Source organism: Cucumis melo, chromosome 8 (assembly GCF_025177605.1).
Source record: "Cucumis melo cultivar AY chromosome 8, USDA_Cmelo_AY_1.0, whole genome shotgun sequence".
In the NCBI taxonomy this organism is placed as follows: Eukaryota; Viridiplantae; Streptophyta; class Magnoliopsida; order Cucurbitales; family Cucurbitaceae; genus Cucumis; species Cucumis melo.
Window position 1 is genome coordinate 940052 of NC_066864.1, and position 15421 is coordinate 955472.

Consider the following 15421-nt stretch of genomic DNA (forward strand, 5'->3'; position numbering starts at 1 on the left):
TTAAATTTACTATTTATATAATTTTTATTTTTTGAACTTTTGAGTGTTTAATTTTACCTAATGTAGAGATGTTAGTCTCTCAAAGTTTATGTTTAACAAAATAAGTCATAGATGGGTAAAAGAAAAAGGAAGAAAAAACCCCATCCAAAGATTTTTAATTTTCCCCTCAAAATTATTGTCCTTGTTAAGAATCTGGACACCTTATTTATGGACAAAGGGAAAAAACAGTGATGTTGTTGTCACATGATTTAAATCTTGAAAGAAAAAAAAAATTATTTATTTTTTTGGAAAAGGGTCTCTACTTCAATCTCCATATAAAATGGAAACAATAGATAAGGATGAGACACACACATTTCCCAAAGTCAAATTTGTTACTCTTGAAATTATGGTATATGAACAATCCAAATACCTCTTTGGTACCCTACTTACATTCCATATATAATCAATACTAATACCATAACCTACTTGCATTCTATGCATACTCATTTCTTTTCCACTTCAAATAAACTTCACACTCTCATCCACTATATATATTTGAGAGTTGCTGTTTTGATTTAGTCTAGGTTAACATTCGTAAAAGTTGTGATATGTTTGAGCTATTCAAATTGCGTATTTTCTAATAATTTTATTTTCTTGCTTTGTAAACGTATCTTGTCTTTGTTCTATGTAAATTTTGGTAGAATTTTTCTTTTCTAAATTGCTTATCGACTCTTTTCTATTGTCAATGAAGAATTTCAAATACAAAAAGTCTAATAAAATTTGAGTTCGTCTTGTAAGCAAAAATTATACAAATGAAAGTGGTAATGTGAAAATTAGAAAGGGTAGAATATGGTAATTTGAATGACTTACTTAAGGTAAAGTGAAGAATTAAATATAATTTGATGTTAAGAGAAAGTAGATAATCTTTAATCTTGGTTAGTATTATTATTGAATATTTTGAGGGGAAAAGAAAACTAGAAGAAAGAGGAGGATATTTAAAGAAAGCAACGGCGGAGTGTCGGAGCTTTCCCGATAAGCCCGGTAACCCCCCCCCCCCCCCCCCCCCCCCCCCCAAAATAAATAAATAAATAAATAAATAAATAAAAAGAAAGAAAAAAATTATCTTCGCTTTTATTCACTCTCCTTCTCCAGTTCTTCACTTATTTCTCAACTCTCTTTCTTTTTCTCTCTCACTTTTTCCCGCCGTTCTGCTCTCAATCGTTTTCCTTCAGAAGGATCGGCATCAATTCTCTATTCTCTGAGAAATTCCGCAGTCTTCATATCTGTTTCGGTGAGAATTGACTAACGAATCATCTAAACGTGGAGTGTATTGATTTTAGTTTTTTAGCTACTTGTATGAACTTCTGATGTGATTCGAACTTTTGTGTTACTTGCAGTTTGAGGAGGAGGAGAAAATTTATATGCCAGTGATTGAGATTGAGCTACTAGATAGCAGGATTTTCTTTATCTTGTGTAGTTGAGGTATATTTGTTGTTCAGAGAATGATAACCTCGCTAGATGAATGTGAATCTAATTTAGGCTCGGGAAGGTTTAATTTCTGTTTTGTGATTGTGCATGTTTTCTTCCACGGTTTTGTTGAATTTGTTTTTAGCTTTCGTTTTTCTGTTTGACTGGAATTTTGAGCATGAAGAAGAAGGTTTTCTACTGGTAGTGGTTAATTTCGGTTTAAGAGATTGCAGATCTGTAAAGGTTTTTGAACGTAGCTAAGAGATTTGAGGATGTTAAACAAAAAATTAAAAAAATCTAGGTTATGTAAATTTTCTAGGTTTAGCTCTTTGCCTCTCAGCGAGAAACACCTGTCACCCGAATAATTCATGTATGCATAATGCGTTCTCCGGACCCAACATTGTCTTCCAGCTCGATAAATTTAATAGTTTCTTGTTTGTGATTGTGTGGATAATTTGGAACATGAATTTGTTAGTTTCTTTTAATTATTTTTTAAAAAATATTTCTCACGAGTTGTCGTGTTAATTTTAATTTGTCTGCCATTTTTACGACCAGTGATGAATCTTTAAATACTGCTCAAGGGAAGTATCCTAAGCTTAGATCCGTGAATTCTTGCTCTATTTCTCTACTTTTTGCTTTCAGAAATGTTTTTCCGAAGAAAAAAACGAAGAAAGGAGGTGAGATCCAGCCATTTTAGACAGTGTAGAAATGGCTCGAATGTTGAGTTTTTCTCTAAAATGGATATTTTACATATTTGTAAAAGCTTATCTTCTTTTAAAACCCGCTTTAAAGAGGCGGGGTGTCAACTCTCTTTCTTTTCTGTCCTTGTAGGTTTTAAGATGAGGTTGCAGGTTTGAGGAGGCGAGGCTGAGAGTCAGATAAGCAGTGGTTTTTTACCTCAGAGAGCACACAATTTCTGAAACTTTCGAACGAAAGAGCTGCCGCTCTGCTGACTAAAGATTGTGATATATCAAAGGGTAAAAGAAGCCTTTTAATGACTGCACAGACAGCACAAAGTAAAGTACTACGCTCTGAATAATCGTCATCAATATGTACAGAACACAACCACCGCACCTGCTGCACTTCAACATCTGTGTTTCTTATCTCTCTCTAGAGTAACCTGCACCCTTCTTTCTTCTTCATCGTAGAGAGGAAAAAAGTTAGGGATAAAAAGCATCTGCCAAAGGTCAAACGGGGTCTCCATTTACGGATCTTTGTTTTGCGTACTTAAGGAATGAAAGTGTTATGGAGGTGGTGGATAATATTCAAGAACAACCGCGTAAGTTTCCAAGGTTAGCAAATGGCAGAAGTAGTGACTCCAACGAGATAGGATTAAAAGGTGCTGAGAACGTTCGTCGGGGGGATGAAAAAGACAAAGAATCAAAAAGGGATGGGGGTATCACGGGAGTTGGCGGTGGAGGTGTTGGAGGAGCTGATGATGAAACTAATCGGCTTCGTGGGTGGCACCACTCCCGGATTATTAGGGTTTCACGAGCTTCCGGCGGGAAGGACAGGCATAGCAAGGTGTGGACTTCAAAGGGATTAAGAGACCGTAGGGTTCGGTTATCGGTAGCGACGGCGATTCAGTTCTACGATCTTCAAGATCGGTTGGGTTTTGAGCAACCAAGCAAGGCCGTCGAGTGGCTTATCAAAGCGGCCGCAGATGCAATAAAGGAGCTGCCTTCTTTGAATGCTTCTTTTCCAGAAACTCCGAAACAACTGAGTGGTGAAAAGTTTAGTGTCACTGATCAGCCCGGTACGTTAGACTCAGTCGAGCAGAAGCAAAGCCAATTACATGTTTCTTTGTCCAAATCTGCTTGCAGTAGTAACTCTGAAACCAGCAAGGGTTCAGGTTTGTCTCTTTCGCGATCTGAGGTTCGCGTGAACCGCCTCAAAGCTCGTGAAAGGGCCAAGGAGAGAGCGCAAAAGGAAAAGGAAAAAGAGCAAGACTCTTCTCGCATTACCGATCATAATCTCAGTTCCATGACCCGAAACTCATCTTTCACCGAGCTACTTGCTGGCGGTGCCGCATCCGTTTCAACTCATAGGGATGCAGGCGTGGCGGCAGAAAGGCAGTGGCAGTCGTCGACTGTTGCAATGGATTATTTCAGCTCGGGAATTCTTGAGCCATCTACTTCCAGAACTCACCATTCTTCGGGCTTTTCCGACCAAATGAATCTGGGAACTTCTTTGCCACAATCAATGTCAAGCACTCCTTTATTTAGTAGCGTCTCAACTGGAGACAGTAACGCAGAGCAGCTTCATCAGTTCTCATTTGTTCACGATGGCAATATAGTTCCCGTGGCCACAACTCAACCGGGTGGTGGCAACGACTACAGCCTCAATTTCACCATCTCTTCCAACCTTCCGGGTTATTATAGGGGGACCCTTCAGTCCAATTCATCTCTCTTGCCTCATCTCCAGAGGTTTTCTCCTGTCGACGGATCTAATTTACCTTTCCTCTTCGGAGCGGCAACCTCGGCTGCTCCACAACTGGAAAATCATAACCATTATCAGTTTTCACCTGCATTTGACGGCCGTTTGCAACTTTGCTATGGAGGCGGGAACCGGCAGTCGGAACAGAAAGGAAAAGGAAAGGACTGAATTCTTTGTACAGCATATTCCTCTCAGCCTATCGTCTTCCTGGTAAGTTTCAAAACTTAACGACGCTGTTAATTTTTCGTACGATTTCTTTTAATCTGTGTTTTCAAATGTTTTGATCATTCTCACCAGTTTCTAGCATTGGCCGTTTCTTTCTTCGTAGACTTACAAAAAAAAAGTTGGGCATTGAGCTAAAGTTTAATTTGGTTATGGTCTCGAAAAAAAAAACCCAATAATTTGTCGATTGCCGTGAAGTCGGTACGGTTGACTGTTACCTAGGTTGCTTCTTTCCTCTTTTTGCGTCCCCTTCTCACTGGCTACGGCCTAGGCTTTCTCTACGCCGTGCCATGTGTAACTCAGTTAGAGGAAATACCGCACTTTTACAAAAATGGAGCTGATTTTTGGCTATATACTTAAGAACTAAATGCCCTTTAATCGGCAAAAGGGTGGCCTCGGGCTCAACTAATGCTACCGTCTCTTTTCTAATGGTTAGAATGGGTCTTGACTTTGGAAATTAATGCTCTTTTCTTATGTTTTCTTCTGATTTGTAGTTTGAGATTTACGACAATCTGACTTAAATACTCTGAAAGCTCCATGAAAATGGCCGCTTTCTACAAAACAACAGAATATAACAAATACTTATAAACTTCTCTTACTTTATATTAGTTGATTAATATGTGAACTTGCTTTGAAAGTCTGAGTATCACATCATTATGCATAATTTGATAGTTATCATATCCCCAGTATAATTTCCTCTGATATGGTGCTGGTTGAGTATTAAAATTAAAGTTAACCGTTCCTTATGTTTCTGCGTGTCCGTTTCTTTTCATTCTCTCTTTGCTACTTTTAAATCTTAAATGCATTTACTTCTGTGGTACATTTACCTGTTACAGCTTCTTCTAATGGTTTGATTTTGCAAATAATATTTATTCTCATTTCTTATTTGAGTGTTGCAATGTTTTGGTAAGGTGGAAATTTCTATACCTCAAACCCTTGGGTGATTATTGATGTCTTTGATTAATTGAACTATGTTATTCGCTGACAAGCTTCCTTTCTAGTTCAATCATCTTCTTTTTCTCCTTTAAACTAGATAAGTTCCCCCATTTGAATATTAGTCAAAATCAGGGACTCCAATTAATTAATAAGCAATAATCATAATGTCACTTAATTCTTTAATTTGATAGCGTTGTTATTTCTGCACATACTAATTATTTTGGTTTTTCTTTTAGTGCATTGAGATCGTAGAGCCTTTTCTTTCCCTCCCATTAAAACAAGACTCCATGCTGCTTAGGTTATGTATGTTATAGTCTGGACTACATATTACATGTGGAGTAGGAAAGAACAGATTTTGACCTATTTACCTAGATATGCCATGTTTATCTTGTTTTGAATTTTAAAATTTTGATTTTGAATTTCTAGTTCTTAATCTTCACGTATTTTTTGTAAAATCTTTGCCATTAATATTCTATTGACCATTTTATCAGAAATTTTGATTTCTTAAAATTCACCATTTGACCTGTGATTCTAAATATTATTTAACCATGAATATATCTACTCATCTATACGATGATTCCCAAGATCTATCGCATTGAAAATTTTCTAAATGATCTATCATTTTTAAAATGTCACTTTGACGGCCCAAATCATTAAAACTATTTTATTTAAAATTTTAAATTAGGTCCAACTGGAGCGGTCAGTACATTTAACCCTCTGTTTTTTTAACCTCGAAAGAAAGGTTTCGGTTCTTACTAATATATCCTTGGATTTCAAAATACTTTTCATAACATTTTTTCTTGTTATATTTTCTTTTTTTAAAAAAGAATTAATAATGCGATCAAATAATTATTTTTTGTACCTTTAACGAACACTTTTTGGATGCTTGAGTAAGCTCAAGTACGCCGACCGTAGGAAAGGCCTACATAGGTTATTTGCACTATTTCCTTAACATAGGCTGAACGAGTTCAAACTAGTGTTGATCACTAATCATGGGTTTCATAAGAGAAAATTATTTAAGTTCTAATTAATTATAGGATCGTGTTCATTAAAAAGGAAAAACTTATGAAGGATAATTGGGGAAAAGAGAACCAAAATCATAGGAGGGAGAAAAATATTTGTAACACTTTTTTTTTTTTTTTTTGAAAAGCACACGAGGAATTGCACCAAAATATTTGTAATACTCGAATTATAAATAGGTTTAAAAATGTGAACACAGGAGACAGTCGATAGTTATTTAGTTTTCTTGTTTGGTAGGAAATTAAAGAACCATAGTATATTTGAAGTTGAACCACAACCCTAATTGCATAATATTGATTTTACAGTTTCCCGTCTTTTTTCCGTTAACAATTTTTCAAACCCAACCTTGACTATGTTTATATAGAGAAATGTCTTATACATGGTAGTATGGACACATCCATTGTTTCACAACGAAATAAAATAGTATAGCATTTGGTGACATGTCCGATGATGAAGGAAGTTATATGTGAGTAGGTAATAGGACAACACAAGTCCATAACTTCTGTAGGTAGGATGATCGTCTTTATAATGGAAACCACATTAGAAATCCCCCCTTCCACCCTCCTACGTTGGTTCATGGTACATAAATATTGACAATTTTCTTTATTAGTTCAAGACTTTTTAGGTAGTTTCAAAAGCGAAGTTATGAAGCTCAAAGTAGGTAATATCCTATTATTGTGAAAATCAATTTCTTTATTAATTAGATACTATGCTAACAATGTTGCATAGATGGGGTGGCTCCACTACGCCGTGTAGGATATAATAGCACCAATGCTTCTAGAGGGTTGATTGTGGAGTAGGCTAGGAGAGCTGGTTGATGCTTTCTGGATGCCATCCACGTGGAGTATAGGATGCCAGTTGAATAGCTTAAAGGCTCTTTGAAACGAATTCCCTTAAAAATTGGTTGTGGAATATTATTTTGCTTTGTTCTGTGTTCATATATAATATGTATAAGGGTTTGCAAGTCAGCCTTGCTATGGGATCTGAATGGAGAGTTATTTTGGGTATCAATAAAGGTGACTTGTATTGAATTCGTGTTGTTCACCTTGTATCCTTGCACTTTTTATCTTTGTATCTTGAGCATTGTCTCTTTGTAAAATTTGTCCTGCTTAAAAAGGATACGTGTTGAATGCTTACTAGGAGCCTAATACTGTTTTCATTTTTATATTCTTAAATTCTTTGAGAAATCTTTGACCAGCTATTGTCCAAACACATACACAACCTTGAACATTAAAAAAATAAAAACCCCAACATATGCAAATGGAAGTTCAAAAACAAAAACAATACTTGAAAAACACTTGAGAGCGTGAAAATCAGAATTAGGTCATGGTTAGAATTTTGTGATCTAACATCCGACATATACCCCAAAAAACAAAAGACATAAACCTAAGTACTAATTAGTAAACAATCATAGAAATCATGAAGTTATCCATGTTCTTATATACGACTTTTCACATCTTGTCCTAGATTCTCTAACAAAGACGAGCTGTGATGATAATAGGCCCAAAACTGTCAGAGAATCAATCACCAAATCACACTCTTAATCTCATTCTGAACTTTACTACAAACACCGCTCTTAGAAGTTCGAACACGGCGAGATCACATTCCTTACAAAAACCTCGATGCCTGACCATATGTAGTTGCAAAAGATGATAAGCTTGTGGGACCAAGCTTATTTTGCAAATATAGAGTTAATTTGTATAGTGACATTCTAGTCTATTGAATTTGCTCATGACCCCAAGATTGTTTAATTTCTCCCATGCGTAAGCTCTTCAAGAATTGGCTTCAATAAGAATAGTGTTCCATTTTCCCCAACTCCTTCCAACTTGATTCATGCTATTCACTAAGATCAAATGCCCCCTTAAATCAATTGACAAGGCGGGATTACAGAACAGATATACTCTGCTTTGTTCTGACATTGCAGAACTGAGTCCATTGATTTTCTTAATGCTCCATTTCAATAAGTTGAATAGGTGCAATAGTAGTTAAGTTTCCTTGAAATGGTTACTTACACATTTGGTGGTATCTATATATTAGAAGAATTGTCAATATAATCTCCAAACTTGCATTTTAGATACTACTTGAGATTGTTAGCTGCTAGATCTTTTTTAAGTTGTGGTTCTTCCTCTTGTCTAGTTTTTGATTGCATATTACAAGCTTTCCTATTTCCAATGAATCTAACCATAACAGAAACAATGTTTGTTGAATCATAGGAATATGAAAGGTAAAGAAGGGAAGAGTAGAAGCTGAGGCAGGTACTGTTCAAATCTGTTGGTTCAGTTATTTGGTTGCTTCACGGGAGGTTTGAATTTTTAAGCAAAAGTATTTTATGTCTGATGAATTCTTTTCCAGATTTTGATTGTTATTCTTCTTATTGTTTCACATTTTGTGTTTAAATCTTTTGATTGGCCTTTGTTTTGATAGCTGTTGTGTGCAATGTTTTGAGCACTTGCAGTTTTTCCCCTCGATTTGTGGAGCTGTTTTTGTATTGGTTTCTTATTCAATAAAAATCCCATATAAAAGAAAACAAAAAACACAACTTTTCCTTTTGTTTTCTGGATATTGTGCTTTCCCCATTGACTACAAGATAAACTAGGTGGTTGGTGAATGGTAACTATTTCACTCTAAAGGTCTGTTTTTTAAGCTTTTACATTTTCTTTCTTTGTAATTTCTTTACTCATTTTCATTTTTTCAATCAAATTTTTTTAAAGAAAAAGTATGTTTTGCTAATTCGTTTCTTTTCTATTTTCTGTTTTTTAAAATCAAGTGTATTTGATAATTAATTTATCTTTTTGTTTCTTAAACAAATTGAAAAAGAAAAAAAAGAAAAGAAGAAGAAGTTTTAAAAGAATACATTTCAGAAAAAGAAAACAAAATTTGTTACAAAACAAATATGGTTTTTGTTCTTAATAAACAAAATTTATAAAACAAAAACAAAAACAAAAAATTGAAAACGTGGTATTAGTTTTTTATTTTTGAAAATTATGTGTGTTTTCTTCAACTATTTTATCATAGTTTTTATCTTTCATGACCAAACATTTGAATTCTTTGACAAACTTTGAAACCATAGGCAAGTGTTAACAATTACTTCAACTTTTAAAAAATATGGCTTTTTGACAACATACATAAAAAGTAGATAACAAAATAAAGAAATCAATAGAAGTTGACTAACACTGACTTTTTAGTTTAATCTCTAAACTTAAAGAACTAGGTAAACCGATTTTGACATTGTTATTTATAAATTGGGTTGCTTGATTTTGACAAAATAATAAGAGTAATAACAATAATATTTCAACTTTTTAGTTTTAACTCAAAACTAACACATTTGACTCTACACTGTCAAGTAATTTTAGTTCCTTGAATGATAACTTTGAGTGAATAATTATTGGTAATTTCTAATGAAGTAATTGATATCATTTGTCCCAAAAGGAAATTGTCCAAAATATTCATCTGTCCTTCAAATGCACACTGTTTAAAATATAGTAACCACCATTAACAATGATTCTCATCAAACGGAATTCCAGAGATTTCCATGTGATTAACAGTTAAGAAGCAAAATCCCAACCAGCTAATTGCTATGAAACCAATAATGATGGATTATTAAGCTTTAATTATTTCGCATGCTTGGCTTTACAATGGTCGAACAAACAATATATCTGGCAATGAAAATGGGAGACATTATAATCTCTTGTCCCCAAAATCTCCCTTTCAAATACTCCAATAATACGAACTTTCATTTTCATATGTTGAATTATTTTATTCTCTTAACATCTGAAGCTTGCTTAAAAATTCTACAGCCACTCCCTTGAAACCTTTTCAAGGCTTAAGACTGTTTTTGTTGATATCCCAACGTCCACACTTGTTATCTATCCGTAATATTGCATCTAAAAGTTGGAGCTCTTGGTAAAAATGAAACCACTTCTGGTAGATGACACCATTTTCATGGTGCATTCATTCATTTTTAACTCAGATGAAAGTTCGGCTTCACAGTGGAATTCAATTTAACTTGGAATCCTTTCTCTCAGGTCTTATCACATGAACGTGCCAAAGCCATAATTTCAATGAATCCCCAAATTAAAATGAAATAGGAACCTTGAAGTAGTGTGTAATTTAGAATCTGAAAGGGCTTCTAACTAAATTCAAGTTGCTATAATCATAATTCGATCGAGTATCCTCTTTTAGATTACTATGGACAACATTTGGAAGTTAAACAAAGCTCTAAGGTTTCAGATGAGCATTTCGGCGAATTCATGGCTTCATTAATGAAGGAAATAATCAATATAAAATGGGACTACAAAATCAGGTTCCAATTATGATCTTTGAAGAGCAATAATTGTTTACACCAACATAAAATGCATTAAAGACAGATGAATCAAAAGTTTCTTTTGTTGATTTTGAACTATTGTTGAAGATCCGATCATTTTTTCCCTACAAACCAAACTACTTAAACGAATTAAAAGTGTCAAATATGCATTCAGTATCCATAACATTAAGTGGTGCAATCAATTCATTAGGATGCAATTACTTGATAAAACTAGATCATATTCACATATAAGAAACAAAACACTACAACAGGGCTTTTACAACAACATCTCTCTATTTGTATTTTTTGCACTTTCGCAAGTAGTATTATCAAACAAAGGCCAAGTAGAGGAAGAATTTCAATTATCGCAATTGTTTAAGCAGTAGTCACCCGTTCCTCAATCTAAAATCAACCATGGAAAGCTGAGCATGCTGCAATTTGATTGTGGGTTAGGCTTTCACCTCATAATACATGGAAGATTGGCGATGCATGAAATAAGGTATTTCCGCCAGAGTCAATCTTCCCTTTATCTCTCCACCATTCCGTGCTGATTGGCCACAAGAATGTAAATGGTAAACAAGTGAGCGAGAAGAACCCACTAAGGAAAATAAAAAATAAAATAAAAAAGAAGCAAAATTTATAAAGAAACCAGAATGTAAAGTTGCAAAATAAGCCATTACACTTAACAATGACTGGCCTGAGTCGATGAGCATTTCTATTTCTCCCAACCCGGGAACAACAACTTTTTGTTTAAATACTAATGACGAAATCCATGGATAAGAACAAATGGATCATAAAAATCATTGGAAGACGACTTCATACTTGAAATAGATTATATATAGACATTCTCAAGTTGTAGAATTCCATCTACAACTAACAACTTTCCCGAGTCAATATACAGATCGTTTAAAAACACGTCTCCCTATGAATTGCACTACAGTTTATTAAAAAAATCTAAGCATGACTGCATGATATTTAAATATCGGAGAATCATAGAACAACATATTTAATCGCCAATACAAACATACAGTGGCTAACCAGGGAACTGGTAGATACCCCATTACCAGACATCCTTAACAAATCCTATATGATTCAATTTAAATTAATTTGGGGATGAGACATTTGCAACCGGAAAGAGGATTACCTCAGATCCAGTTGAAGTTATCAGAAAGAATTCATCTCAAGACAGTAAGTTCTCCTCTTCACCAGTATCTTTGCTGCGGTTCCATAAGGTTCCTCGAAAGCGTTTGAAAGCCATGACCCATCAGAAACTTCTTTCTTTGTCATTGACTGCTCGCTTGGACGAATTGCAACAAGAGTTGCACCTTTCAGAATAATCCCACCAGGTAATTCCAAGTGAGGCGCATACCAAAGCCTCATATTCAGAGCTGGAACAAGCGTTCTCTTTGACGCAGTTGAAGCTGACAAGGGCTTCACTCTCAACTCCTCAAGTTGATCCTTGTTCATACACAACATCCCCTGTCCATCTGCATCAGTTAGAACTAAATTATCCAGAGTTTTATGCTCTGCAATTATCGGCTGCAGTAAGTAATGTCTTGCCGAGGCCGCGATTAGTGAGCTAATCGTCCAAACTACTCTCAATTTTAGTCCCCCATTAGTGTAAAACGATTCGGGAATGCTCCCGCTGTCGTCAGCCGCTGGGCTATTTCCAGAGCAAAATCCTTCAGTTCCATTCTCTTGAATGTGCTTATTAAAGGATCCAACGTGAATCACCGACGCAGCACCTAGGATCACACAGTTATCCAAAGTTGATCCAAAATCAGCTCGCCATTTCAACAATATCCCATCGTCAATACCCAATTCACCACTAGGAAGCTCGATCCGAAGGAACCGAATCTCATTAAAATTCTTTAGAACTTGCGTCGGCGAGTGATGAGTCACACCACTTTGACCACTTTCCCCATCTTCATCCCTCCCAACCGCAAGCGAAGAAGTCGATAAAGAAGACGAAGCCGAACCCAACCCAGAAGAAGTCACCCTTTTCGGCCCCAAAAACTGACCTAACGCTTGAAGCGGCTTAACAATGCCTCCAAGAACCATACGAAACAGATTAGAAAAACCACTCCGGGATTTATCAGAAGCCGAAGAAGCCGAAGAGAAATCATCATCGGAAATCACACAATCAACTCGGACAACAACGTTATCAACCTGAGAGACGATCGAGTGGAATCTTCGAGAAACAGCACAGCAACGTCCAAGAGCCTTAACATCGCCGATCCTATTGAAAATCAGCAGGAGAAGAGAGTCAGGAAGACGATCAAAGTGATCATCAGAGTAGTTACAACGGCTGTAGGTCTGGGCAAAAACCCCGTCTTGTATGGAGAATATTCTGGCGGGGGGATCGGGGCGTAGATATGAACAGGACATTGTTAAGAGTGAAGTACGGAACTGAAGAACCAACGGAAACCGTTCAGATCAGAGAAAATGAAAGTGAAAGAAGAAAAGCTTGAGAACAAAGCGATGGATCTGATTCAGAAACGGATGGCCAAAGCATGATCGGAGCTTTGGCAACAGAAGGAAAAAATAAGAAATGGACGAAACCCTAATTTTATAGGTCAAAGAAGAAAGAGAGAGAGAGAGAGATAGAAAATGGTGGGATGAAATGGATCCACGATTTTGTCCTTTGGGACTCAAAAATATCATTATTATAAAAACCATCCATTTTCTTTTATCAAATTACAAAAACCACCCCTAATATATACTATCCTTCAATCTTTATTTCTCAAAATCAAACCATTATATTAGACTTATTTAAGGTTCATTTTTCATAATTAAAAGTTTAAGACTATAATTACATCTACTAATTTTTGTAATTTATTTTTCATCCTAAAATTTTAAAAAAAAAATGAAAAGGTTTACTTATTATCATCTTATATTTGAATGAAGTAAAAGGAGAGGAGAAAAGAAAAAGGAAAGCATAAATAAAAGAAAGCATTTGATGCATTCCTTATCCCTCTTTTTTTATTATTCTTTTCTTTGTTTTGAGAGAGAGAGAGAGAGAGAGAGAGAGCTCATTCTACACTTTCTTTTTTTGAGGAAACTATAAGATTGTAAAGTAAAATTTCTAAATACCTAAGCTAATTAAGTGAATTAAATGTCAACTTTTGTCTAACTTAGTGAATAAAATATTTGTTGTAATTATTGAATGCTTATTATAATATAGTATATATATTTTCTATGTAGAAAAGCTTTGAGAACTTTTATTATTGTTTATTGGAATGTAGAGTAAGTGTTTGAAATATGTAATTAAGAAGTATAGATTACAGCTACAACTAATTTAACTAAATTACCAATAAATGCTTAGGATCAATTAAGAGATGACCACAAATATGTTAAAATTACCAATACAAAGCTAAACCCACTTTATTATCATTATTAATTCTCATATTAATAAAAGGAAGATGTGACAACATAGGATGGATTAGATCTAACTAAATATAATTTTAAAAGATTAGAGATTTGAGAGACAAATTGATATGAAAGCATAGTGTTTGTGTCCAAACTCCATATCTGTGTGGCTTCCTATTTCGCCCTACTATTAGTAATAATAATTAATAACAGTTATTTTACCATGAAATTTTGCATGGGGATTACATATCTTTTCAATTAAATTCATAGTTTGTCGTTTTGTTTTATGAACCTATCTATTTTTAAATATTATCAACAGAACCGACATGGATAGTAATCAATATATAAATCAAAAGAAATTTTAGCCGTTGATCTTATACAAATGCAAATAGATGCAACTTTTCGGAGAAAGTACAATTAGGGTCTATTTCGATCCTCTTTTGAAAAAAAAATCATTTTCAAAAGATTTGATGTGTATAGTAATTTTTCAAAATGATGAGGTTGAAAAATAATTGAAAAACACAAAACCAAAATTTGAAAAAACATATACGAAAAATCTAACCAAAATACATAAAGAAACTCGCTGGCGAAAATTTTAGTTGTTAATTTGTTAAATAAGGAAACCAATGGTTTGTTGAAAGTAATTAGTGAAGTGAAAAGAGAAATTCTCTAATGATATCAAATAAATCAATTGACTTATGAATCAATCAACTTGCTTATGTTGTAGACAAAATAAAGAAATTCAATGTAAGATTTAGGAAACATTTACATGTCAATCAAATAAATCCATTACCAACTAACTACCGAGGTCGTAGCTCTTAACTAAAGCAGCTTTCTCCATCACTTCAAATTCTTTTTTCTTCTTCATTATTGTTTGTTGTTGATCTTAATTTTATTCTAAAGCAAGAAATTGAGGTAATAAAGGTAATTTTATTTAAAATGTTTTATATTTTAGTACACAAAGTTTGATCCAAGCATTTATTGAATAATGATTTTAGAAAAAAAAGAAAAGAAAAAGGGAAAAACAAAAATAGAGATTTTGGAGGAAGTAATTAAATAATAAATAAGGAAAGGTAAAAGAGGAAGGCAATGAATGATGATGGGGACAACGCCATAAATTCATCAAAAAACGAATAGACACGTGCTGACCCACACGCATTAGACAGCCATTAAAGCTTCCAATTATTGTTCAAAACCTAAACCACCAATTTCCAATTAAACCTTTTCTCTTACCTTCTCTAATTATTTTCGTAACGGACCATACCAAATGAAATTAGTCACTAATTTAATAAGAAACCTTTATTTTTGAAAAATTAATAAGAAATTAAACGAGAAGATATCGATACTGATGGAAGAAAAATATATTGAGAAGTGAGATTGATTCAAGGGCATTTTTTTTTAAATTAAAAAATTATATCTTCGACTTTAAAGTTGCACAAATTAAAAGATGGTAGACAATAATGAGATGTTTTGAGATAAATCTATGGTGATTTTAAATACTATTTACAACCAAATTTGATAATTATTCTTTTTATTCTTTTTTTTTTTAGTTATTGACAATTTGAATCTATAATTAAACACCATTTCGGGATAACCCACTCATCGAAATATACAATTTTTCTTAATGATTAAGTAGTGTAGAAAAATATCTATCTTCCGTTTAACCAAAAGATAGTAACTAAAATTCTT

At 34.1% G+C, this 15421-nt stretch overlaps 2 protein-coding genes across 5 annotated transcripts; one reads left to right on the plus strand and one right to left on the minus strand.

The window, feature by feature from the left end:
• The first annotated feature begins 1101 nt into the window (after nucleotides 1-1101).
• Nucleotides 1102-8620, plus strand: LOC103484355 (transcription factor TCP2-like). Of its 4 annotated transcripts, XM_051088544.1 has the most exons (5): nucleotides 1103-1270; nucleotides 1377-1461; nucleotides 2089-2123; nucleotides 2278-4092; nucleotides 8274-8620. In XM_051088544.1, exon 4 carries the CDS (start codon nucleotides 2692-2694, stop codon nucleotides 4048-4050), a length of 1359 nt encoding a protein of 452 aa, XP_050944501.1. In that variant the 5' UTR covers nucleotides 1103-1270; nucleotides 1377-1461; nucleotides 2089-2123; nucleotides 2278-2691; the 3' UTR covers nucleotides 4051-4092; nucleotides 8274-8620. The 4 variants fall into 4 exon arrangements, with proteins under 4 accessions (XP_050944502.1, XP_050944501.1, XP_008439614.1 ...); XM_051088545.1 differs by lacking the exons at nucleotides 2089-2123; nucleotides 8274-8620 and adding an exon at nucleotides 6790-7091 and having other exon boundaries at nucleotides 1102-1270; XM_008441392.3 differs by lacking the exon at nucleotides 2089-2123.
• Nucleotides 8621-10585: 1965 nt separating this feature from the next.
• Nucleotides 10586-13230, minus strand: LOC103484356 (F-box protein At5g46170-like). The gene is made up of 2 exons (XM_008441396.3): nucleotides 11508-13230; nucleotides 10586-10910 (listed from the first exon to the last, which is right to left on the minus strand). Exon 1 carries the CDS (start codon nucleotides 12749-12751, stop codon nucleotides 11528-11530), a length of 1224 nt encoding a protein of 407 aa, XP_008439618.1. The 5' UTR covers nucleotides 12752-13230; the 3' UTR covers nucleotides 10586-10910; nucleotides 11508-11527.
• Between the last annotated feature and the right edge of the window lie 2191 nt (nucleotides 13231-15421).